The sequence below is a fragment of the Amia ocellicauda genome, chromosome 16 (assembly GCF_036373705.1).
Source record: "Amia ocellicauda isolate fAmiCal2 chromosome 16, fAmiCal2.hap1, whole genome shotgun sequence".
Lineage (NCBI taxonomy): Eukaryota > Metazoa > Chordata > Actinopteri > Amiiformes > Amiidae > Amia > Amia ocellicauda.
The window spans coordinates 21,497,234-21,524,765 of record NC_089865.1 but is presented as its reverse complement, the minus strand read 5'-3'; the positions used below and the strand labels follow the sequence as shown (position 1 = coordinate 21,524,765).

The following is a 27,532-nucleotide window of genomic DNA, read 5'->3' as shown; positions in this document are numbered from 1 at the left end:
TTCATCTCGAGCATTAAAAGCAAGCAAAGTCCACATTCCTGAAATGCACCCATGAAACACAAATGGGATTAATTAATTAATGTACAGTTAAAAATGTGTTAAAGTGATACAGTTTGCATACAACAAAGTAGATTATTATATTCTACTGAAAGCATGTGTATAATTATAATTATTATTACTATTATTAGTATTATTGTGCACTTTTGTAAATCACTATGTCACTTTGGATAAAGTCTTCTAAAGTAATAGGGAACAACAACAACAACAATAATAATAATAGTAATAATAATAATAATAATAATAATAATAATAATAATAATAATAATACATTATTATAAAGTTCACAACATACCTGAAGATAAATTGACTATGCATATATTACAGTTTTTTTTTTAGGTTTTCCCATGTCAGATTCTGCAGCATGTGTCCCTTCTGTGTTTTGTTAATGAGGTCTCTCAATATACAAGCCCTCCTCTAATAGCCTCTTGTCTTGGGTGTCTGTTTTTATGAACAATTAATTTCAACTAACACAGTTTGCAAAGCTGTTGCATAGTTACACAGTTTCTGTATGGTAACAGATTGTGGTTTATAACAAATTCCCTTAAGAGACGCTGATGGACACTAGTCAGTGTTAAAATACGTTCCTTAGTGGCTTTGGGATCTATCTTTTGGGGGCTGGGGGGTTAACTGAGCTGAGTCCCCCCAAGTTGTTGTATGTAGGTTGGATTGTCACAGCACATGCTTGATTTATTTATAGCTTTAAAGTGACCTTAATTGTATTTGTATTTTACATGTATGAGCTGAGCAAGAGTGTGAATTACTGCTACTGTGTTACATGTGTTATTGTGTTATTTATTGCATTAATGTGGTGTTGAAAATCTTACCTTATTATTTTTAATTGTAGGCCAGGGACCTAAGAGCTGTTTATAACCTTTTGTTCCACTAGGGGGAAATTCAGATTAAGTTTGGCATTAATTTAAGCTTTTTTTTTATAATCCCACTCCATGTTCACGCTTCTCTTTTGGTGTAAAAATAAAGGGATCACTTATCCTGTACAATGCACAAGGTTCATATAGCTGTGTTGTGCTTATGCACCAAAAAGAACACTTTTTGTCATTACCGTATTAGAACATAAGAAGGTTTACAAACGAGAGGAGGCCATTCGACCCATCATGTTCATTTGGTGTCCATTAATAAGTAAGTGATCCAAGGATCCTATCCAGTCTATTTTTAAATGTTCCCAAATTTTCAGCTTCAACCACATTGCTGGGGAGATTGTTCCAGATTGGGACAACTCTCTGTGTGAAGAAGTGTCTCCTGTTTTTTGTCTTGAATGCCCTGAAGCCCAATTTCCATTTGTGTCCCGGGTGCGTGTGTCCCTGCTGATCTGGAAAAGCTCCTCTGGTTTGATGTGGTCGATGCCTTTCATGATTTTGAAGACTTGAATCAAGTCCCCACGTAGTCTCCTCTATTCCAGGGTGAAAAGGTTCAGGTCCCTCAGTCTCTCAGTAGGATACTCCCTTCAGACCTGGAATAAGTCTGGTTGCTCTCCTCTGAACTGCCTCTAGAGCAGCGCTATCTTTCTTGAAGTGTGGAGCCCAGAACTGTCCACAGTAGTCCAGATGAGGTCTAACTAGTGCATTGTACAGTCTGAACATTACGTCCCTTGTTTTAAATTCTGCACTTTTGACAATATACCCTAACATTCTGTTTGCCTTTTTTATTGCTTCCCCACATTGTTTGACTGGAGAAAGTGAGGAGTCCACGTAGACTCTTAGGTCTTTCTCATGCATTACTTCATCTAGTTCTAGCATGCCATTAATTCTGCTGATATTAATGTGGTTATATGTGCAATTTATATACATTGTTGTACATGCCATGATGCGCATTCACAAATCTACAACTATTTAAAAACTGCCCGAGAATGAGAATCGACGCGCAAACGAATGCCTTAAATAAAAGCACTACAACGCCTGGCCAGCAGATGTCAGTAATGTGTAATGGCGTGAAGAGCCTTTAAATCATGTGACAGGGGTTTAACACACTAGCGTGACGGCTGCAAGCCCCTCCCCCCGACCCCGTGACTCCTCCAGCACCATAACAACAACACTGGAAGATGGCGAGCGGGGAGGAGGTTGGAGCTGCGGCTTGCAATCTCTGTATGTCCTCCTCTACGGTGGGGCTGGAGTCCCTGTTCCCGGCTGAAGAGGCCGAGCAGGCCGGCGGCGACGGCAGCCCGGAGCTGCAGCGGCTCCGGGAGAAGCTGCAGGGATGGCTGTCTCAGTACGAGTCGTTGGTGCTGTGGGTGCAGAGGTTGCTGGTCTGGGAGAGGCCGCTGCACAGCATCATCGTAGCCTGCACTCTCAATGGCTTGTTCTGGTAAAGTAGATCCTGCTGTCTTCTTCAATGATGTCCGCCTGGGGCAATAATAGAGAGGCAATCACTGGTTTCTAAACGTGGTGGCGATGTTGACTTTACACAAGTCATCGGTGTATAACGGTGAAGGCAACATAACGGGAGCTGGGTGGCGTAGATGGGCTGTGTTCGTGTCGTTTAAACCGCATTATGTCGTCGGACAGATTACGCTTGATCTGAAGGGCTCCTGTGTGCCTGGCAGGCGATCAGCACTGAGCTCCTGTCACTGGCAGTGTGGTCGCCCCGGACAGACATGGCAGATGCGGTGAAAGTTTGAGGGGAACAAAAAGGCCACCGTGCCTAGATTGGGTTACAGCCTGTGTAGCAATAACTACAATTACTAACTATTTCAACTATACGTGGGGACTTCAATCTTGAAATATAGATGATACTTCATAGACTCTCACCTGCTTTCATGCAAAGTTGTTTAATTATACATTTTTTAATTACTGTAATGCATTTTAGTTGTGTTGGAATGGTGTGTGAGAGTGTCTGCCAACTTTTATTGAAATAAATATACAGCTAAAATGAGTGATCAGTCATTTTACTTGTGATTTCTATCACAACTGTGCAGATGACTGAGGTATACACGTACTATTTGCTTTCCTTCTTACAGGGTTTATTCCAGTGTGGGCACAATCCTCTAAACTGAAACCTGTAGCTGTCATTGTGTGATCTAAAATGTGCTGCCTCCCAGAGACATTACATGGTGTCATTTAGAGATTCATATATTCCCTCCTTCATTCCCCACTCTATTCAGGCTTCTTTCCTCCACGTCCCTACGGCCTCTCTTCTTGCTGAGCCTGTCCCTGCTGGGTGTGGTGCTGTTGGAAAGATGGAAGCACAAGCTACCTGACATCACAGGTAGGGAGCAAAGTAGTGGTCCTTGGGTTGGGAATGTGTGAGAAAGTGGGCACCATACTGGGACTGATGATGCTCATATATATAGTTCTAGTACTTGAAACCTTGATATTATGTGATATGTAATTTAAAACGTGTTCAATTTTTTAAAAAGATCTAGTGATTTCCTCCTATGTATTTTCATAGATATGTGAAGAGCCCCCCCCCCACCCCCATGTCTTGGCTCCATTTGACCATATGGCTCAGCATATTCTATTCTAAAAATCCTATTTAATTAAGTAAATAAATAAATATTCTGTATACTGTAAATATAGTGGACTACAACTCTAAAGAGAACAATTGCTCTTCAGCTTAATGAACACTATGCATTAACTAAATGAATCCCTAGTTAATATTGTTTCTGTTGAAGGGTGTGCATACTGTGGACTACAACTCTACAGAGTTGTTTGCATACTGCTTTTGAAACCTAGTGTTTGCTTTGTGATTGGAGATGTACTGGACTGTTTTTTTATATGGCAAATTACATTGCAGTTTTTGAACATTTGCATCGTTTATGGTCGCATATAATGAAACATTGAGTAATGGTGCCTGATATGTTTAAGGAGGTATCATTATAAACAAATTTTATATCCACAGATCAGTGTATTAGTCTAATATTTTAACTAAGTATATTTAGTTTTTCTCCAATAAGAAAGGACATGTTTGTCTAACTGTGAATTTCGTTTTATTTTGGCTTGTCACCTTGCACTGCAGTTCACTATCCAGAACCTACTAGAAGTGAAAGGTATGTATCCAACGCTAATCCTGCCGACCATTGAATTGTTTGAGCTATTAAAGATAAATTGTAAGATGTTTTTGTGGTAAACACAATGGATTGGAAACAATTACTTTCTTTTTGCATAAATTCTAACTCTTGTGGCCTGATATTCTCATGTTGCTAAAGCATTTCCAAATGAGTAAAGGCTGTATATGTTTGTCAGATTTACTATATACAATTACAGGTTATCTAGTCCCACAAAATGGTTACTACCCATCCATTCCCCTATCCCATAAATGGTCTTAATTTAAAAATTAGCTTAATTTAAATATTTAATTAATCTGACTCCTGAGTAAATATTTTACCAATTTTAGAATTGGGGCACTTAGTTTAATAATTTAAACAACTTAAATTGCAGGGAAAAATCCAAAATCCAGATGGATCAAAAGCTTGAATACTTAATTTAATTTGATCAGATCTTTCTTGAGATTTATTGTTTTTAAAATATTTCAGTTTTTTATTTTTATTGATGATAATGAAGAGCAAACATTCCCTTATTCATTGTCATGTGCGATGACCTTTGTCAAGGCAGCGCTATCTGGCCTTATCAACTGTAGGCCAACAAACCTGATTTGTAGAACTGCAGGCGTGGAAACGGGCCCATCTGTTTTACACAGTCTGCACCGTCTTTACACACGCATACTTAGAATGAGTGTGTTCTACTTCATGACATGGCTGTAATCTCTGAAACATCTTAGAGGTCTTTTACATGCAATTTGCTCACTGTAAATGACCCTTTAGGTGTGAGCAGATGGCATTGATTTGTATATCACCTATGAGTAAATCTAAAGTCAACCACATAGTGCAGGGTCTGTAATGGATTAGACTGATTGGATTTATAGGTTTTTGATGCCCTTGGTTCTGCAGACATTGGAATTGACACCCCACATACACCAGTTTTAAATGCAGTTTAGCACTGGCACTCATAAATACAGTTAGCTGGGCTTCTCTTTCCTAAAGACTGAAATAACAATACCACTATACATAACCCTCTTGTGTTGCCAGGCTTCTTAAAGTCCCTGACAGCACTTGTGTTCAGAGATCTTCCTCATTCATAAATATGCTGAAGATCCAACTGTTCTTACTGAGGTGGGACATAAAACGCTGGACTTAATTCCCAGACTTGATTGATCTACAGACAGGGAAATGGAAGTCTTTAATAGCAGTGTCTATTTTTTCTATGAGAAATCCAATAATGCTTCAGTCTGAAAGCTACTGTTTCCACAGATTGTGTTCAGTGTGGAGTATTTGTCCTTGCTTGCCTTTGCTTGGATTGTTGTGTGCTTAGTGTTCAGGTTTTATCCCTTTAATATGATTTTCAGCAGCAGTAGGCTTTTTTGTTTTTGTTTCGTTTAGATGTTTGTGATGTTACTACTGTTCTTGGCTGGATCTTTCTTGTACTTTGTTAAAGTTTCATTGTCACTGCCGGCTTAAATCAACGCAAATGCATAAATCCTGATAGTACAACATTTACATTTTGTGTCAGAACAGTCTATTGGTCCCTTTTAAAGCTTGACATCCTAACAAAGCATCAAACTGTAATTTTGAAAGTGCATTAGAGTTAATGACTTGGCAGACCTTGCTCAGCAGTACCCATGAGTTTCCCTGAGTCATCCTTGTATGTCTGTTTTGATTGATTTACTGTCCTCAAATGAAACGGAAGCAAAACATTTTGAACAGATCATTGTATCATTTATCTGCACATCAGTGGCCTGCATCACTAGTTTTGGGGCACTTCAATCGATGTCAAAAGCTCATGTAAATCTTTTTGTCGGCTTAAAGCAATCAATTAAGGGTTTCTCCAGCTTGTTACCTGCCAGGTGAAAATGAGTGTGGAGAGCAGTCTAAAACTGGATGCCTCTGTACCCACAGGGAGAGCATGGCTGAGCACCCGCGTCTCCTCAGTGTACCCGAGCTCAGTCATCACCTGGCGGAGAGTTACCTCTACTGCAGCCTCTACGTTCAAGAAATGCTGCAGTACAAGAGGCTCCACCATGGCAAGGTAACTGCCTGCTGCAACATGTGCCTCTTCAGGAAATGCATGGCAATACGCAGCCTGCAGGTTTGGCCGTCTTTTGCAGATCTGCGATGTGATTGGGGCCCCCGTCTCCTATTGTTGTTGATTTTCATTCACTCCTCATTCCAGAACATGATTGTACGTGCGTTTAGAGATGTCTGTTCATAAGTACTGTTTGCAAAGTTTAATTATGGTTTGTTTTTCTGTGCTCCTCAGTTTTGTGCATTGACGTGTGCCGGATGCATTGTTCTGGCTGTAGTCGGGCACTATATCCCAGGGATCATGATCTCCTATATTATATGTGAGTAGTGGGTCATGTTTTTCTTTGGGGTGGGGGGGTTGCTATATTGCACTAACTGGGTTAACAAAGTGCAGTGAGATGTTTTTAAACCTTAGAGATATGAAGGGAAACCCAATCCATTTCCTGAGTCTGGACATTTTTTCGTATTTGCTCCACAGTGCTGAGTGTGCTGCTCTGGCCACTGGTGGTGTACCATGAGCTGATCCAGAAGATGTACACCGGGCTGGAGCCCATTCTGATGAAGCTGGACTACAGCATGAAGGGCGGCACACAGCACCGCAAGCATGACAAGAAAAGTAAGTTGATTTTAAAATATATAAAACTTAATAGAAGGGCTTTAATAGAATAGTGCTTTCAGAATGCAGTTTGCCACTAAAAGATTGTGCTTACCTGGAAACTAAAATACATTTACTTACTTATTATTGCAACAGTAATTTAAATAATAAAAACCAATTCCATTTTGCTAAGAGGAAAGCCCAGTACGAGTTGCAACCACTCCGCTATTTAAAAACTATAATCCTCACTGTTGTATAGAAATAAAGAAGGAGCCAGAGGGGGGTGATGAGCTGCTGGCAGAGACGGAGAGTGAGAGTGAGGAGGAACTTTCCTGTTTCTCTCCCACTGTAAGTACATGCACTGCAGTTAAAGCACGTTGGCACACCTTCAATAACATGGATCTGCACGGCAAATTATGGCATTTGATGCACCGGAGAGTTAGGATGGTCTTAGCTGTTGTGACTGAAGAGATCTAGGTGTGAAACAAATATTATTTCCTTTTATTTAGAAGTACACTCCCTTACCCAGGGCATTTTAGCTTTCACAGAACATTCCCATTTCACATCATTTCTAAGCTGCCTAGAGATTTCTAACACCTATTACCTGCTGCTGACAACCTAGCAAAGGGTTGAAACTTGCCTGCGATTATTTCTAAATTATCTTTTGTGTTTGTGTCCAACCATTTCAGTGCCAAGCGGGTGTGGGTGTATTACAGGATACAACCTGAGTCAGTGGTGGGATAAAATGTGCAATGTGTTCCACTCTGTCAGTCGTTTGGCACGAATCAAACCGGCCATCCCGTTCCTTGTCTTTGCCAGGTGGATGTGAAGACCACCGCTCTAGCCCTGGCCATCACAGACTCGGAGCTGTCTGATGAAGAGGCCTCTATTCTGGAGAGCGGTGGGTTCTCGGTCTCCCGTGCAACCACCCCTCAGCTCACCGATGTGTCTGAAGGTGTGCCATTTTCCTGTCTGGTTTTACAAATATTCTCTTCAGAAGTTGAAACCTAAGGACCACTGAAAGCAGATGTTCATTTTTTGTCTCCCTGATTCATATTCTGTAAATACAAATTCTGCTAATGACTTTATTTTGTATTAAGCTTACAGATTGAGAGTCCTTTCATTTACAGAACGAATAGGATTTGAGTTTCACAAACTTATTTTAATGAATAACCCTTATCACTTTAAAATAAAGGCCTTTATTAGCAATTAAACCTGATTGGCAGCAGGAGACAGTAACAGTGACTGATAAGAGGTGAGGGTGGAGTGCATTTCTGTGTTTGTCATGTGGTTTGTGATGATTCACAGCTGTTCTCCATCCACTTTGCCTTCAGTCTGGTCCAATGCCAACTTCCTGTTAAATAATTTCAATAAAATATGAATGACATTAAAGGCACACCTCTGATTAGGAAAGCAAAATGCAGAACCTACTTAAAAAACCAAACCCCCAATTACAATGGCAAAAATGCCTGCTTGGAGACAGAGCGATCACTATGGTAAATTGTGAGCTGTTGCTATTGGAGATGTTGCATCCAGGCAGTACCTTCCAGTAACCGCTCCTAGCTGGTCATTGCGGTGAAAGGAATGGAGGAGGATTCCACGACAACGTAGGCACTCTCTCATTCCAAGCTTTTGACTGCGCTGGCAGGCTTGTGCCATTGCTCTGGCTAATCACATGCCATATAGAAGTCTTCCCATACTTGTGGTAACCCCCCCAAAAAAGGCTTTAACTGTAAAAAGGTTAGAGGGGGTGGGGGTGAGCTTTACATGTTATCAATATGTAATGGATTATTTCCCATGATCCTCCTTATAGCAGACCTGGATCAGCAGAGTATAAACAGCGAGCCCGAAGAGACTTTCTCCAAAGACTTGCCGGAGTTCCCCTCCGTGGACGAGTTTACCTCGATCGAGCAAGAGGCACTGCGCTGCCGCCTTGGACATCAGGCAGAGGGGTCCCCGACGGAGCAACGGGGCCCCGAGGAGCCGAGCCCCACAGGCTTCCTGATCCAGAACCTGGCCTCGCCGCTGCACTTTGTCAATACGCACTTCAACGGGCACGGGCAGCCTCCTGGGACAGGCGAGGAGGCCCGGGGGCAGGGGCTCTCCCTGGAGGCCCTGAGCGAGGAGATTGTCAGCACGGCCATCTCCACGGTGGTGCAGAACACTCTGACGGCCCTGCTGCGCTCGAGCGAAGCCAGCGAGAGCCCGTCCTTAGCCGAGTTCCTCCCGCACGAGCCCCCGACGCAGCTTGCTGAGACCGAGCCGAAGGAGGAGACGGAGAGCGCTGCCCGCGAGGAGACTGCCGCTGCTGGCCTGGAGGAGGACTTTGAGCTGCTGGACCAAATGGAGCTGGAGCAGATGGACGAGGAGCTGGGCCTGAGCTCTCAGACAGGGCCAGAGGGACTGGGAGAGACTGCGGCCCAGCCTTCACACCCCGCCCCGCCCAGCCAGCACACCGAGGAGTCCTAGTTTCACCACTCGTACTAAACTGTTTCTCTTTATTTATAATATATAGGTATATGTAACTACATGCATACCTAGAGTTTTGGTCAATTTCCCACATTGCTGAAAAAAAATAGTGTGGAAAATCTTTTTTTTATTTTTTTTGGCCACATCCCTGATGTATATGGTTTAACTTAATGTGTTACTGAGCTAAAATTGTTGGCAACTGCTCCAAAATTTTAGTCTGTACAAAAAACATGGTTAACAAATGCCTGATCTTTATTTTGTGCAAGAGTTCATCAGTCATGCTAATATCAGCCACCGTAACCTAAGGGCATGCGTGTTTAATATACTGTATATTGACACGTAGATACACGCACATACACACACCAAGTACATCGCTGATGACAAACCTGCAATTTTACCGACCCGTTTTTGACATTAGAATTGAATCATTGCTTCTTGGATCTGGCAATGTAGTGTAACTTTTTCAGAAAAATATAGTTGTATTTCCACCACTTGTACATACCAGAGTTTAGAGTACTGGTAAAACAAGTGATGGATGTTAGTTGAATTTGTTGTAATGAAATAATTAATTTTGTGTGGCTTGGACCCAAAGCACCTTTCCCCTTGGGCCACAGTCAGTGAATATAGTTCTAGTATTGTATGTACAACTGGTTTTGGAATATAACAAAGCTTCAATCCTGTGGCAAGGCTCCATCAAGCGTTTTTCATCATTAATGACCCATCTTTAATGGTCTGAGACCTCTGCAGAACATTGTCTTCTGCAGTGATATAATTTCCAGACTGAATTGCGCTCTCCTTGAGTTCTATTGAAATAACTCGTATTTAAAAATAAACAAACATGAATGTCTCTTTACCTCAAACCACCACAAGAACACTTGGGAACAAGTCCCCCACCTTTTTAAGAAAACCATGCAGTTTATCTTGAGCTGGTAGTATTTGGACAACACTAAAGGCTGAGGTCTTCAATGAATGATTTAGAGAAGGTTTTCAATATTGTGATGCACTGGGGAGACAGTAATTGTTCAGTAAACTGACACATTTCAATGAGGGCTGCCATCCACAAAAAATTGGAGCGGTTAAGCTTTCTCAAAAGACCACTCTGCACCTCTGCATGTGGGGATTTGTATACAAGTCCTTTTAGAACATTCTTCAAAATATGCCATTCTTGGAAAGGAGTGACATCAGCTTTGTAAACCAATCATATTTTTGCCCCTCGCCGCTACACTTTTAACTAACCTCACCGCTACATTTTAAATCTATCTGATTTTAAATCTAACTTCCTGTCTGGATTATATCAGACATATTTATCGGACACCTGTATGCATAACTCCTCTTGTGACTCCTTTCTCTTTATTACCTAGTCGTGACCCCCTAAGGTATTATGCAGGAGAGATAAAGTGGATAATGCTTTAATTGATATACTTTTCATTGAAAGTATCTAATTGCACTTATAATTAATGTACAGTGTATTGCCTTTACATTGTAAAATGGATATTTAACAGCAGCTGCAAGTGAGTCATGACACTGCAGAGAGAGGCAACTGTAAGGTATAATGTTCAGTCTTTTAATGTATTTCCGTGTACAGGAAGCTGAGTGAAAATCAAGGGAAACTGAACACTTTTTTAGATAATTTAATGTCTTCAGGCATTTGTTGCACTTAATTATTTAATTATCCTAATTATTTAAATTAGTAATTTGATTTCGTTGTAAAGGGTCTTCCCCACTTCCCCGGTTTAAGTATGTGTAAGACTGTACTTCTAGAACAGTTTTGGACACGCCTTCTGTGGTGTTTGTTTGTTTGTTTGTGTGTTTGTTTTTCCACCACTCAACCAATGTTTTTATTTTATGTTAATTTTCTGTCTGGGTATTGTGGAGTCCTATTTTAAAGCTTAAAAGAAAATCTTTGCCATGTTATAATTACATTTTAATGATCTCCTTTTCATCGGAGTCAGCTGCTTTTACTTTGTCTCTATGGCCCTAATAAAAAGTGGTAATAATTATAATGGATATATTAAAATCTGCACAGTGTTATCTGCAGTCCTTCCTGTTAAAATTTTCAAGTGAACAGTCATATCATCCATTTCAGAAAAGTGTAGGTCTGGTAACAGAACTCACTGAAAAAATTAAAACATCCTGAGAACAAAATCATATTTTTTACACATGCTACATAACCTTTTGAAAATGAATGAGGGGGACTTGTTTTGAATTGTTTCTGTTTTCACAGCTTCTACTATTGCAAAATATACATTGTATTTGAACTGATGTTACACAGTTTAAGTGAATGCCTGAAAAGTTGACAGACTTTGATGCAATTTAAGCAATTTCAACATGCATTATTCATCAAAATAATTTAACAAACTAAGCTCTATACATTCTTTCGCTGTATTCATTTTTAAAATGACCTTGTGATTATTAGTTTATATCTCAACTTTTGGCTTTTTAATGACTTCATAATTACTGACCGTATTCCCTATAACTCATCCTTAGTGGTCATTTTTTTTTAACAATTACAACCTGTGTAATGTTGCAGTTTGTTGAGGTCACTCAGCATATGACATTGCAGAGGCTGCTATTAATATTAGGATATTTTTTCTTTCATCTTAGCATATGTGTTTGAGTTTATAAAAGCTGTCTAAAGAGATGCCAATGGGAATATTAATGGAGTTTAAAAATAAAGGTTGGGAGGAAGACATCCCCCTGCTTCACTCGGCTCCAAGCTTAACCAATAAAATACACCTTCAATTAATCACACAATTATAAATACCCAGTTCCTTTCCCCTGCATTAGTAGCTCGCTCCCATAGCACCGCATTTTGGTGGGGTTGCAATGGCCTCGTCCTGGTGGCCAGACTGTCATTCCCTCAGCCCAGGATATTTTTTTCAGCTTGCATCATGATTTTACATATGAAATTCAAAGACATTCTCCAGACATTACATATACTGCCGGTGTACAAATGATATGTAGCCTTCATTGTAACCAGTACGATTTTTGGTATCCTTTTTAGTTTGTTAATGGTGCTCATTAATTTGCAAGGCAGTTAACAAATGACTGTTGGCAGCAGTTTGAAAGCTGTTTGCAAATAGTCGTATGCGTAAGAGGGTATCTTTTTAAAGGGATATTCTGGCTTCTGCTTAAACACAATGTATATCTCATTAGAGTTGAATTTGAAGTGCAGGTATGCTAGATGATACTGATCGAGGCATCTAGGATATTAAGGCTTAATGTTTTGCAAGGGTTTATGAATCTTTCTGTCATTTTTGTTTTCCTTTTTTACCCAAAGTAGCATCACGTTTTTTTTGTAACATTTCCTTGTCATCTGGTTTCTCTCAAAGGACCAACACAATAAATGAAAGTAAGTTTAATTTAAAAAAAACAGTCATTTTCCACATGAGGTGATCTCGTACTGAAGATTCACCTTTGGACGGTCATTTGTATCACAAAGGTGGCTGTGATGTTTCTGTGTGGATTCCCGTTGAACTGTGGTGATGCTTTGTGTACAGTTGGCTTTACACCTGTAAATATTGTATTTCCACTGCTTGTGTACCATATGTAGAAAGTAAAACAAAAAAGAATAAAAGGATTCTGTATTTTAATGTTCAGATCAAACCAAACCACACAAAGTGCTCTGTGATGTAAATACAATATCCCACAGGCTACTAATTGTGCTAGTCAGTGATCTGCTGTATTGCTATTTTACTAGCACTGGTTGTAAAGCATTGTTTGTCTCTTATTTATCTGTTTAATTAAAACTATGTTATCAACTAGCAAGCTCCTATGTTTCTTAAACCACAGTGCAAACCTTTTCTGTCATCGATGTTTTGTTGGTAGATGAGGCTTGTGTGGACGGTGGTCTGGTGGTCTTTAGCGTCAGATTTGATCAGGTTTAAATAGCCTATATCTGGGTTTAACTCCAGCTTGCGCACTTGTAGCATTTCCAGATATACCTTCAATACAATGAGTTGTCTTTCTACTTAGAAATGTCACTGTGCTAAGACTGATGTGGTTATAATAGCTATTCAATGGATTTCTCAGTGCCACCTTGAATCTGAAGAATGGGCAATTTTTAGATGGTTCCTAAATCCCCTTTTCACTTTGACCAAGTAGGACCAATAAGCACAATGTATAAAATAGCTTCCCAATGGAAACTGATGCTAAACTTTACTGGAGCAGCAGTTCTCAAAGTGACAGTTCTGCAGCTGTTCCGTGTGCTGATACTGGGATATGATCTAAATGCTCCCCCCTTTAAAAAAACAAAACAGACTTGTATGTATGTAGGTATTTAGAGATAAGTGAATGTGTTTTGTCACCGGGTCTGGGGGGCTGGGTGGTCCGCAGAAATGTTTGTATCGGCTGCGTGGACCGTGGGCAAAAACAGTTAGAGAAACACTGGCCTACAGGAATCTGGTTCAGGTCCTGAGCTTTGCCGGCCGGCTCTGAGAGGGTATCCACAATTAGCCCAGCACTCCTGATCCCCTATCACACTTGAACACCATCCCAGGTTATAATTTTCCTTCGTGTGAAAGCTCGCACATTTGTGTGAGCGCGTGACACCACATCATAACCTGGGTAGGGTTATGACTAGGTAATGACTAATGTGGGGGGGGGGGGGTGGCTGGGTCCTAAGCAAGCTCTTGTTAACTGTTGTGGTGTCTGCAGGTGGTACTGTCTATCCTCCAGATCAATAGAAATCCCTGTCATTTGTGCTACTGGTGAAATGGAAAGTATTTAGGACATGCATTTGTATGGTCTTCAGCTTTCCGAGGCAGGGGAGGTTGCAGAAAATGTAGTTATTTCTAAATGCTGAGTCTTGGGCATTTGACAGGGACAGAGAAAAAACACAAAAAACAATTACATTGGTAACATATCTGAAAAACAGATGCACTGGTTGGGATGGTATTATTCAATGTTGTTCACTCTGAATTGCTTGTGTTTTATTTTATTTTATTTATTGTAGCCAAGTATGTTCAAAGTATGTTCTGAGTAGGTAGAGGGCACTGTTTCACATTTTACCTCCTGGATACACAGTGTTGTGCGTGATAATCCTGAAGATGTTATTGTCTGTCTTGTTTTTGCTGCTAACGTGACCGACAAGCATTGCTCTGCAGTGCAAATGTACGTAGAATATATCTGAACAGGCTGACTTTGAACCGCCTATTTGCCAGGGGTGTATGTTTGCTCAGTTACCCTAGATCCTGTTCCCACAGAGTAAACACGTAACTTGACAAGAATAAAACTGAAGTTTCAAGACTGCTGGAAAGGGAGAAAAAAACAAACAAACATAAATACACAAAAACTGAACAATGCAACACTAAATCGAAGTTTCACATGTTTTCTGTAAACGAGTTTTAGGCATATTGTGTTTGCGACAGGACGGTCTTCATCTGGAGGCGTTATTTACAGAGAGAGTAATGCCATCTGCAGTGTTTAATTATAAGCTCAATTATTTCTCAATGTCAATAACACCCTGTGGAAGCTAGTAAGCTACTGTACAGACAGACAGAAGTGGAGTTCACAATTTTTTCTCTAGATATTGGCATCATTAATACTAAAGATACAGATGTGATATGGAATTAGTTGCCTTAATCATTTGAAAATGTATGTTCTGGGATTATTTTATTTAAAGAGCTCAACAATTCTTTACAAAGATGTTTTGGCACCACACTTTGGAAAGTCAATATTTTGCTGTCAAAAATTGAATACATCAAACATGGTATTTTTGTTTTTGAAAGGGTAGGCAAAGTATGAAGTCATATATTAGAGCATAATATTGGTGTTCTTGTGTCAACTCAAATCAATAAAGTATAATCATATTGTAAGGTAGGGATTATAGAATATTGTTTAAGTTGAGAAGAGAAACTGAAATCCCAGATCACATCACTTTCCATCTCTGAGCCATGCCCCAAAATCTAGTTGCCCCCCAAATAATCAAAGAAGACAATTTCAATCTTGCCGAGTGTGTACCCAGACTGCCAGTGCAGTTATCTTGTATCATCTTGACAGGTAAATAGCAACCTTTTGTCAAACGTGACACACTGCAACTTCAGATCATTTGATCATTTACTATGAGATCTGTTGCCCTGGCAGTTTAGTAAACATTTTTCCATCTTTGCGTTGAGACAACTTTTTGGATTTTTTTTTTTAAATGTTTAGGAAGTCATACAGATTAAATTAAACATAAATTAATAGAGAAACAACTGATAATTTACCTAGTAAGGTTATACATTCCTAACTGAAATTACTTGTTTTTTCTCATGAAATACGAGCAACGGACAGCACATTAACTCCATACACGTTCCAGCAAGTTTCCAGCGGGTCTCTTTCCTCAAAGGAAGAAAGAATATACTATTTTATGAAGGAACATGCTGGTATTAGAATCACCAATCGCGAGATGTTTCCTTCCTTTGTAGGTTTGTTTCTCACATAATTAACTAACTTTTGAATACATTGGGGTTTATTTTTTCATTTATAAAAGCTGGCATGTATTGATCAGTTTCTCTTTTGATCCACGTGAGGTCTTACCCTTTCTGGTTTTGAATGAGCAAATAAGCACCCAGTTCCTTGTTATTCATTTTAGGATTTCTAGTCTACCCAGTGGGGTATGGCTTTTTTGTTTTTTTTTTAGAAACTGGTTCTTGCTAAATTATCATATTTCCAGTTGCAAAGATATCAATTTTTCCTGGTACTGACATGCGATACTGTCAGTCAGGTCCCTTATCAGATGGATTGCACGAGGGGATCGAGTGCCATATGTTTGCAAATTGCTTTTGCTAGTGAAATTAATGATTATGCCCCTAGTGCAAATATTAGCACTGAAGATAAAATGTATCTGAATACACTTATGTGGATTAAGTTTTATTATTATAAGATATTCATGTGAATCTTATGCCTTACTCTGTCTTCTAGAAATTCACAGGAGCATTTTCATTAGAACTGTTGTCATCAGTCTTTCCTTCTCAATACCCAAATGGTTTGAGCTCGCCTCAACTGTGGACTATCGGCACAGCCTTGCATCGTTTCATCTCTGGAAATAAAACTCAAGGTAAATCATTTATTTAACTTTTGTAAAGTTTAGTTTTAAATGTTGAATCATGTGTTTTGATATTATTTGGTTCAAAGACAAACAAACATCTCTGAAGAATAATACATTTTGGTTTGCAATAAATATAAAATGTTAATCTCCTCTATTTCTATCAATGTGGCTACTGGAATTCATACAGCTTTTGCTTAATTTCACAAATTTCTGTGCCAATAGGATAAACCGGTTCATTTGAACACAGAGCATATGGGTCTGTGGTGTTCGCATTTGAGACTTTACAGAACATAGCAAATACAATTATAATATAACTTACAAAGAAAATAAAAAAGTGCTTCCTTTAGGAAACTGCTCTAGCAAAGAGAAAGTCAACGATAAAAAGAACAACAAAAATTAATATTATAGTAATTGCAACATTTCTATATTTCTATATAACATTTATATTTCTATTTAAAATCCCAATTTGAGTTTCAGAATGTACTTCAAGTTAGGTTATTCTTATCCTTCTTGGACAGGTGAGTCAGAAGCTGAGCTGATGACAAGATCCCTTCAAACAGAACCCATAACATCTGTCTAACACAATTATTTTGAATACAAATTCCACCAGTCTAAATCACACTCTCAGTGAGGAAATGGTTTGAAATGACACTGAAATGTTTACATGACAGAAAGCAATTTTGAAATACAAACTATTGGTTTCATTTTACTTAACTGGACACATTTCAAATCATTAATGCATTCTTCTAAATAGAATAATGCCAGAGAGACTGCTGCAACATGATGTGAAATCATGTAGAATCCCCTTTCATGGAGGAGAAGAAAGGAATCAATAGTACATCTCTTGACACTATCAGAGAATAGACAAGAATAACTCGTTTTCTTCCAGAGCAGAAAATATAGATCCAAACAATGGACAATGAAGAGCTTACTAAACAGGCTGAGCATATTTAAAAACCGAGCAATTAACATTACTGGGCCTCCTTGAGACCAAAACAACTATTTCATTGACCTTAAACATAAACCTTTTTATTACGAAATGTGTTTTTTATTACTCTATAATGTTATTAAAATGCTTGCTTTTTACAACTGTATAAATGCAAAATTAAAACTTTAAAAGACCAAGATTGCCACCAATCTTGAACTATGCAATGCTATTTTACATAGGGTAGTCCAAGACTAGTGGTAATCAAGGTCTGTGAAACTAGCTGTAAATGTTTTGTTACTGCTGTTGTTGTTTTTTTGTGAATTTTTGTAAATATTTGTTGTTTTCTTTACAATTAGGATCTTGTAAGTATAATAATATGTGATATTTCTTAGCAGTTGTCCTTATTGACTAATATATCACATTATTTTTACATACATTTATCACCCATTTATACATCTGACTAGAATCCAGGTACAGTGTCTTGCTCAAGTGTACAACAGCAGTGTCTGAACCTACGATTGAAATCACAATCCTCTGCTCCAGAGTCCGGAGCCCTGACCACTACTCCACACTGCTACCCAATGATATAACACCTTGTATGAGCAGTATGAGCAGAGGTTTAGACTTTTTGTGTATCCTCCTCTATTAGTTTATTATGATTTCAGAAATTGTTTCATACCAACCTCACAGTGGCCGCCTGTCTCCTAATTGCTGTACCAACTGAGCTAAATTAATTAGATTCTTATCTGAACCATCTCCAGCTTTGTAACAGAAGAAAGTAATTAAAAGGGTCAGATTTAGTAATTATTATTTTGAATTAAGTCATCTTGAGCTGAGCTGGAGCAAAAAACGGGATGGAAAGGACAAAGTAGAGTGAAAAGCAATATTGATTAAGTACACAATTAATAAATTGCAAGGTTCTGAAAAATCTTTTTTTTTCCTATCACCACAGGTTTCTTCAACGTGTGCGTGTCATTGGTCACAATCTCCCAAGTTTTAATTTATTAACAAAGTGCGGTCACTTTCAAGATGCCAGCTTGTATTTGAGCTAAGGGGTGTGTCGTCGAGGCTGCCACCTATTTCTTGAGAAACTCCAGCTACAGATGTTCCCATGAATTTGCGTTGTAGTCAAGGTGTTTCTCCAGCAGCTGTGACAAGCTATGGAGAAATACAAGTTGACATGCTAAAAGTGATAGCATTAGACCTTACAAGGTATAAATACTAATTTGAAGATAAACAAACAAAATTAAAATTGCCTGACATTGTACACAAACATTTGCAGCAAGACTTGGAAAAGTATATCAATACATATTCCATTTTTTGGAAACCCTCCTATTGATCTGTTAAATACAAGTATTACTAAGTTGTACTTTGGAATGCTTTACACAAAGCTGCTGATTGCAGCAAATTATTCAAAGCACAGTTTTCTCCCAACGAACTGTGATCGCAAAACCAGCCCAGAGATAGCTTATACCTTGCAGAAAATAGGTAACAGATAGATTTATCAACTGACACAAAAGGGAACCTTTCATTGGCACGCACAAGACAATGTTTGACTATTGTTGAAAGTCATCAGCATACCCAAAAAAGGTCCAAAAGAAGCAGGTCAACTTGGCCAAAGTCACAATTAAAATGAACAAGAAGAAGGCTGCATATTTATTCCACTCCAAAAGTAAATAATAATTGAAGGCAGATTGTCTTCATCTGCATTGTCAAGCAGACAGACTGAGAGTGAAGCTTTGGAAATCCCAGGCAGGTGTCAAATCTGCCACTCCACCGGTGAACGAAAACCAAACAAACCGAAGCAATACATAAATCAATACATAAATAAAAAGGTTTCCTCCCTGGCTCAGATAGCTCTCTTGTTTTGTGCAAATACCAAATGTTTTCTGAAAGGGTGGTGTCTGGGCTCAGAGGCGCAGATCTCAAGCACAATCTCACCTCCTTTCACTGCAACTGACTAACAAGCTGCCTGCAACTGAAATGCAACTAGTTTTCACACACACTGGGATTTTACCAGAGTCACTGTGCTGAGGGGTTCCGGGGCAAATACGCATTGTCAAAATGGACTCGTCCACTCCAACAACCCAACGGTAAGGGGATAGGATGCTTGACAGTTTAATTTAAAGAGGTGTTAGGGTTCAATTATACACCTTTAAATGTGCTCTTCGGATTTGTTGTCTAGTAGCTGTCAATAGAGTAATGAAGGTGATATTCAACTGCTCTGTTTTGGTGTCATCACCACACAGCATTATAAGCACTTTGTTTTGTGTGAATTGTTGAAGGTGGGGGTTACTAATGAGAACAGAGACTTGTGATTTGAATGAAGAGATTACAGGGGGTTTCAAAATAAAGTACATAAATACACACGAGAGAGTTTACACATCTCACTTCCAAATGCTTTAAAAATTTGAGTACATGAATAATGTGTTAATAACCTGATGCTACCTGTCATCCACTCGCATGCTATTAATGAATCATATCATTCTGTGTTAATAGATGTGTTTATTGGTAATTTGACAGTTTAATTTATAGTGTCTTGCAATAATATAGTACTCTTTCAAAAAGGAACAAGAATATTATTTTATGTTCTCAAAGGGTCAATACCATCTTTTGTTGTATATGTACTGTATGTCTGTATTTCCTGTCTCAATTCTACTATCCCTACAACTACACTACTAATATTAATAGACTTTTGATCTGCTCTAAACAAAGTTTTGGCATAACCAGGCATTTAGACCGTTTTTAGGGTCAGACTCGTGTTAATATTAGCATTGCTTTCATGTGTTATGATTATGATAATTACTTTTAAAATATATATTTTTTAGTTAATAGTAGTGCTAGTATAGTTATAGTATATATTTGGGAGTCAACTTAATGCAAGGCAGCTCATATTGCATCTCAATATAATTAAAAACTGATGAAGAATGCAAAACTGATCACAAAAGATAATTTATATTATTATATATTGAAACTATGCTAAATGAAACTGAAACTATGAAACTCAACACACTCATTCTGTATTATTATTTATATACCTATATACCTATATACCAGTCTCCTTGCAGATGTTGTTGTGTATTTTTTGCACAGCATTAGAGAATACTGTGTTTCTTGTAATATTATTATTATTATTATTATTATTATTATTATTATTATTATTATTATTATTATTATTATTATTACTTTCCCATTTTAGGAAAGGGATGTTTGGACTGAAGTTGAAGAAGAAGAAAAAGGCTGACAAGGGCCTAGTCTTGGCAAACAAAGGTGCTCTGGGTAAGGCCTATTAAGTAAATAACATTTCCATGTTTTGGGCAGTGTCTGTAGGTGTGAAATGTAGCTGTAAGATGATAGATTTGTTTGCAATTCTTTCAAAATTGATTAAGCGAGGATAACATTTTTATCCCGACATGCACAAACTAATCAGCTGCAACATTTTGTCATTTCAATATTTATTTCTCTGTGTGTCATGAAAATAGATTGGAATATGTATTGGAGTGCCCAGCCCTCATCTGTGCTTTCACATGATGATGGAACAGAAGATAAGTTTAATGGGGAACTAGCACACTCACTAAAATGATCAGTTGATAGGCGCTCATGTGTTAGCAGGAGTTTATAACTAAAGTATCAGATTTTTCTGTTCCATTCAATCATTCTAGTAACTTTTAAAATGTAAAATAACTTTCATCACTATCATGGCTACTGTAAATAAGGAGAGCTCTTCAGTGTTTCAGGATGTGATGCTTCATCTTCTTTATTTGTTTGCTGTTATTAATACAATAAAGTTGCTGTTTATCTTCCATTAATTAATTAAAATTAATTATAATTATACTAGATGTAATTTTGATAACTATGCCTGATCTACCCACTGCATGCATAATGGATGTAACTCTGTACTGCATGCTGTACTTGTTTTTAGTTCACTTTTTCTGTACTGTATATTGCTATACATACATATGTATTTTGCATTGATTTTAATTGACTGTATGATGCACATCTTTTGAAAAGTACATAGGGAAAGTGAAAAGGTCAGGAAAGGGCCTGCCTGAATGGCACTACATTTCCCAGAAACCCTGAGGGCTGACTTGCTCCAGGGGAAGCACCTGATTGGCATGGCACTGTATAGAAACAGGAAGCTAGCACTCTGTTGGGAGGCAGGAGCCTGAGAGTGAACGAGTGAACGTCAAAACAGGAACTGGAGTTTGTTTATGGACTGCGGATTGGCTTTTGGAATACAGACTTGATCGATTGCCAGAGTTCTTGTTGTGTTTCTGTCTGTGATTCGTTTTGTGTGTAGATGTGTTAATGTTTAGATAAGAGTTAGGCTTTGATTTGGTTATTGTGTCTCTTTGTTTTGCCTCACCTGGTGTACATAAATCCCGCCTATAGAGCCCCGATGCCATGTCCAACCCCACACATTGTCACAATAAATACATACATGCATAAATAAAGATGAAGTCTGCCCTGATCACATCAGCATTGAAAATGAACAGCTGACCAGTGTTACCTTTCATTCCTTCTCTAAATTGAATCAGTTGACCCCTTTCCTAAGCCCAAAGCAGCTAGTAAAGCTGCTAGACTGCGGTTCGTAAAGGAGTGGCTTTGAAGAACTCCATTTTGGTGGGCTTCGTGATGGCTAATGACGTGTATTAACAGAGGACCCTGTGGTCTTTACAGATGGCGCTCAAACCGACCCAGCTGCCGAACCCCCTGCACCTACTGGAGCTGTCAATCCAGAAGATGTAGACTTGGCTGGGCCTTCTGGAGCATCTTCTAGCAAACCAAAGATTAAAAAAAGGTTTCCTGTGAATTGAATGTGTTTGAATCCCATAATTGATAGCCTTGTCTATTAACCACCCACTTTCATCCCTGAATCATTTATAATTCCTTATATTTATACTCCAGATAAGATATTTCTATAGTCATATATTATTATCATTTCTACTCTTCACCCCTTTCAGCATATCCTGTTTCATTGGCTATTAATTCTGTTTTACTAAGCTGTATTTGCCTTTGTATTTCTAACCTGCCTGACAGCTATGCACTGGCTTTTTGTTTGTCATTCAAATAGATGCAAGCCAGTCACCAAGATTCTTGATGGTGACAGCAAACCACAGTCATTCCAGGTAAATATACACAGAGACACATTGTACTGGGTAAGATAAATACCACTTCCACTCAGAGGACAAATGTTTACGGGGGTACAGGTTGAAACATTTTCAAATACAACAAAGTGAAAAAAAAAAAAATGCTCCCTGCAGCCAGACTAACTGTATAAGACCCCATTCAACAAACATCTCATGTAGCATGAATTGTTCATGAACCTATCTCTTGTGCAAAGAGAGGTATACGTGGTATTTCTAAAGCTGACTTTATTGCCATCCAGACATTCCAGAACAAATACAATTAGTATATATATATATATATATATATATATATATATATATATATATATATATACACTAAAGTTAGATGTGTTTTTATATAATTATCTATATTACAAGCTTAAATATAAAGCCAAAATATTGGCAGACAAAAAACAATGTGCTGCTATTCTCAGTTTTGTTTGAAAATCCAGTATACAATTATATTATTGTTACATATGCTAAAATCAAATCTATCTGGGTATCTATCTGTCTACTTAGCTAGCTTTATTTATCTATTTATGTATATTTTTGTTTAATTTAAAATATCACATTGACCAATGTGCTAGGCTTATACACAATATAGTATATATTATAGTGTATATACACTCACCTAAAGGATTATTAGGAACACCTGTTCAATTTCTCATTAATGCAATTATCTAACCAACCAATCACATGGCAGTTGCTTCAATGCATTTAGGGGTGTGGTCCTGGTCAAGACAATCTCCTGAACTCCAAACTGAATGTCTGAATGGGAAAGAAAGGTGATTTAAGCAATTTTGAGCGTGGCATGGTTGTTGGTGCCAGACTGGCCGGTCTGAGTATTTCACAATCTGCTCAGTTACTGGGATTTTCACACACAACCATTTCTAGGGTTTACAAAGAATGGTGTGAAAAGGGAAAAACATCCAGTATGCGGCAGTCCTGTGGGCGAAAATGCCTTGTTGATGCTAGAGGTCAGAGGAGAATGGGCCGACTGATTCAAGCTGATAGAAGAGCAATTTTGACTGAAATAACCACTCGTTACAACCGAGGTATGCAGCAAAGCATTTGTGAAGCCACAACACGTACAACCTTGAGGCGGATGGGCTACAACAGCAGAAGACCCCACTGGGTACCACTCATCTCCACTACAAATAGGAAAAAGAGGCTACAATTTGCACAAGCTCACCAAAATTGGACAGTTGAAGACTGGAAAAATGTTGCCTGGTCTGATGAGTCTCGATTTCTGTTGAGACATTCAGATGGTAGAGTCAGAATTTGGCGTAAACAGAATGAGAACATGGATCCATCATGCCTTGTTACCACTGTGCAGGCTGGTGGTGGTGGTGTAATGGTGTGGGGGATGTTTTCTTGGCACACTTTAGGCCCCTTAGTACCAATTGGGCATCGTTTAAATGCCACGGCCTACCTGAGCATTGTTTCTGACCATGTCCATCCCTTTATGACCACCATGTACCCATCCTCTGATGGCTACTTCCGCAGGATAATGCACCATGTCACAAAGGTCGAATCATTTCAAATTGGTTTCTTGAACATGACAATGAGTTCACTGTACTAAACTGGCCCCCACAGTCACCAGATCTCAACCCAATAGAGCATCTTTGGGATGTGGTGGAACGGGAGCTTCGTGCCCTGGATGTGCATCCCACAAATCTCCATCAACTGCAAGATGCTATCCTATCAATATGGGCCAACATTTCTAAAGAATGCTCTCAGCACCTTGTTGAATCAATGCCACGTAGAATTAAGGCAGTTCTGAAGGCGAAAGGGGGTCAAACACAGTATTAGTATGGTGTTCCTAATAATCCTTTAGGTGAGTGTATATATATATATATAGTCTATGTACCTGTCTGCAAATAGGTGTCATACAATAAAGACTAGCAAATTGTAATATTTGTTTTTAAGTCTTTTCCAAACAGAAAGTGTTTGCTTCTTGACATAGGGCTGGACATTTTTTTTACTTTAACTGTGTCATTTTGTTTACCATTTTGTGTACATTGTTATTAAGTAGAAAGTGTATTCTTTCAAGACATACAACATAAACAAGTGTAAGTAGCGGCAACCTAATAGTAGGGAACTATGGATGGGTAAGATTGGAGCATCACAGAAAGATGAGAAACATTTTATATTGTGTATTAGTTGTCGGCTTTACTTCTTTTGTCCTTTTTGTTTTCTGATTTAATTGTTTGTCTGCCAAGTAGCTGTTTGATGTTAGACTCTGTAGCAAACATTCTGAAACAGACTGAAGCAATGCACAACTTAAAAAAATGTTATGATTACATATGGGATGTTTTCCTTCAAAAATAAGACAAAAAGAAACATCTTTCTCTTTCAGATATCCATTAACATCACTGAGGCTAAACAACTGGTTGGCGAGAACATTGACCCAAGTGTGGTGATTGAACTGGGGGATGAAAAGAAACAAACCACAGTCAAGGAGGGAACGAACTCGCCCTTCTATAATGAGGTAGGCTCTGTATGAGGTTTTCACCACAAACAACAAAGGCCATCTATATTTGATTTATATGTGGGCAAACTGCTCACTACATAGTCTATTAATTAGATGGGTACTTTGATTACAATTTGCCAAGAGAAAAAATTGTCATACAGAAGATGTTTAAAATCTTTTTTGGAGAGATAAGTTGTTTTTTTGTTGTTGTTTTTTTCCATTCAAGTCCATTCATGTTATATTGCAAAGATGTACAAAAGGCTTGCAATAGGCAGTCTTGACCAGATTTCACATTTTATTTTAAAAGAGACAAATATAGGTTTGCTGTCATTTTCTTCTACAAGTGAAATACCCCCTTTATCTATACAAACGGTGTTATCAAATGTAAAATGTTGTGGGGAACTAACAATCAAAAATATATATGACTGATTTTGACACTGAAGACACATTTCTAAATAAAACTTATCTTTGCCAGAAATAAGGGATTTAAACAATAAAGATGGAAATACATAGTAATTAAAAATAATAATAACAATGTTCAGTTTTGTAGGATTTGACTTATACAGAATTGATTGAAAGAATTGCAGATGCCTTATGCCTTATCAAGTGTGACCTAATGCTGGGACATTTGTATATTCTGAGAGGACAACCTTCATATGACTTTGTGAATGTGTTTCATGTGTTTGTATTATGTGTTTAACACTAGTGATGTGTGTATAAACCCTCAAGGAGAGTGTATTAGATTTATTTATATTTTTCACAATGTTACCTGAGCATCTCTTATTTTTAAGATGGACAGAAGTGTTATTGCTGTCACATCTTTAATGTGACTCTTAAAGTGACGAGGATACCAAAAGCATGTTTGTTTTGTGATCGAATAACACTTTTTTTTTTGTTAACAGTACTTTGTATTTGACTACTTTGGGCCTCAAGAAACATTTTTTGACAAAGTCCTCAAACTCTCTGTGAGTATTCTTGTGAAATGATTGTATTTAAACAAACTCAATCTTATTGGACAGTGACCAAGAATGACCTTAAATCACGTGATCAAAGTCCAGATTAAATACAAAAACTTGTATGTAGCGCAAAAAATCTAAAGTTTAGTCCTACTAACTAACTAGTTTAACTCTAGATTACACAGCCAATCAGAAGTCCAATATTAATTGACATATGGCATTTTCTGTTTGACAGATCAACTAATAATTGTGGTTTAATCCAGGCCTCAGCCTTCTATAGAATTAAAAAGAACCAGGCCTAATATTTAGCAGTGAGTGACAAGTATTCACAATGGAAACAGTTTGCCTAAATAACTGTATGAAGGAGATGATAATGAATCATTTTAACCAGAAAGGTATCTGAATAGAGACAGAGGAAAATGTAGAAAATGACATGATTCCTGGTGTAACAATGTGTCTGTCATTTACTCAGGTTATTCACTCCAAAATTATGCGCAGCTTTTGTATCGGATCCTTTAAACTGGATGTGGGAACAGTTTACAGCCAACCAGGTAAGATACACCTTGTAAATAAAAAATAACTTAAACATTTTGATATCCCACGATCTTAAACTACTGGATTCTTCCCTCTTTCTCTTCTGTTTTCCCTTTCATTTGTATTTATTTATCATTAATTACTATTTATTTTGCCTTCTACTCTCATTTTATTTTGATTTTTTTTATGTGGTTGTTTTGTTTATGTTTTTTGTGTGATTATATATGCAGTGCATTTGATTCTGTACATATTTGATTCTGTACTTGTGCGACAACCTCAAAATGAGATATCCTGTCCATTGGTTAGAAGGGCAGTATTAGAGTATCTGCGTTGACTTTTGACTTTTTAATCACAAACGTGGGGCAGATTATACGAATATGTAAAAATTACTGCAGTTCTCAGTGTACAGTATCTGCCAATAAAAATCTCTCATTCAATTCTTTAGGTCATCAATTCTCCAACAAGTGGGCAATGCTAACTGACCCCGCCGACATCCGGACTGGGGTGAAAGGTTACCTGAAGTGTGACATCACTGTCGCAGGGAAAGGAGAGGCCTCCCAACCCACGCAGAAGTCCAGTGATGCGGAGGAGCACATTGAAAAGTGAGCACTGGACTATGTGGGTTCATCCATGCCCCTTAGACACTTGTTTTCTTGTATTTTGTCTTGTTTTACTTCCCCACAGTCTTAGTGACAAGATTCCCTAACCAAAATTGAATGGCAGGTCTGCTGGGTCTGTCAGGCCTGTGTATCATGTCGGTTTTCTTTGTCGCAGGAATCTTATGCTTCCCAAAGGGTTTCCCTCCGAACGCCCGTGGGCCAGGTTCTATGTGAAGCTTTATCGGGCTGAGGGCCTTCCCAGGATGAACTCCAGCATAATGGCCAACATGACCAAAGCCTTCATTGGAGAATCTAAGGACCTCATTGACCCTTATGTGGTGGTTACGTTTTTTAACCAAACGGTAACTAGCTTCATTCTCTCTTATGTAGAGTTTATCATCAACTTTTCATATTTTCTTAGTCTCTTGTTTGATTGTTCTGGAATCAGACATGCAACTCAACCTTTCACACTTTGATATTGTTCTCAAGACGTCCTGGGCAATTCATCCTGAAACTTGTCTTTGAAGGGCCGGACATCCACTCAGAAGAACTCGGCTGACCCGGTGTGGAATGAGCAGATCGTCTTTAAGGAGATGTTTCCTCCACTCTGCAGGAGACTTAAAATCCAGGTTTGGGATGAAGGCAGTGTCAATGATGTGACCATAGGAACGCACTATATCGACCTGAAGAAAATAGCAAACGAGCAGGACGGGGACAAAGGTAATGGC

The 27,532-nt window shown here is 38.4% G+C and overlaps 2 protein-coding genes across 5 annotated transcripts in view; both read left to right on the top strand.

The window, feature by feature from the left end:
- Positions 1-2,074: 2,074 nt before the first annotated feature.
- retreg2 (reticulophagy regulator family member 2) lies at positions 2,075-12,919 on the top strand. 4 transcript variants are annotated; one of them, XM_066687698.1, is made up of 9 exons: positions 2,075-2,379; positions 3,176-3,279; positions 4,030-4,060; positions 5,966-6,095; positions 6,327-6,411; positions 6,570-6,707; positions 6,946-7,034; positions 7,506-7,587; positions 8,503-12,919. In XM_066687698.1, the coding sequence occupies exons 1-9, from the start codon at positions 2,117-2,119 to the stop codon at positions 9,153-9,155; spliced, it is 1,575 nt and encodes a 524-aa protein (XP_066543795.1). In that variant the 5' UTR covers positions 2,075-2,116; the 3' UTR covers positions 9,156-12,919. The 4 variants fall into 4 exon arrangements, with proteins under 4 accessions (XP_066543795.1, XP_066543794.1, XP_066543793.1 ...); XM_066687697.1 differs by having other exon boundaries at positions 8,500-12,919; XM_066687696.1 differs by having other exon boundaries at positions 7,506-7,641.
- A 5,136-nt stretch (positions 12,920-18,055) lies between these two features.
- The window catches only part of fer1l6 (fer-1 like family member 6), a 33,460-nt gene continuing 23,983 nt past the window's right edge, over positions 18,056-27,532 (top strand). The window contains exons 1-10 of the mRNA XM_066687790.1: positions 18,056-19,206; positions 20,313-20,392; positions 21,794-21,914; positions 22,188-22,242; positions 24,602-24,733; positions 25,618-25,680; positions 26,144-26,222; positions 26,651-26,807; positions 26,980-27,166; positions 27,332-27,524. Coding sequence (XP_066543887.1) covers positions 19,178-19,206; positions 20,313-20,392; positions 21,794-21,914; positions 22,188-22,242; positions 24,602-24,733; positions 25,618-25,680; positions 26,144-26,222; positions 26,651-26,807; positions 26,980-27,166; positions 27,332-27,524 — 1,096 coding nt within the window. The 5' untranslated portion in view covers positions 18,056-19,177. The remainder of the gene's footprint in view (positions 19,207-20,312; positions 20,393-21,793; positions 21,915-22,187; positions 22,243-24,601; positions 24,734-25,617; positions 25,681-26,143; positions 26,223-26,650; positions 26,808-26,979; positions 27,167-27,331; positions 27,525-27,532) is intronic.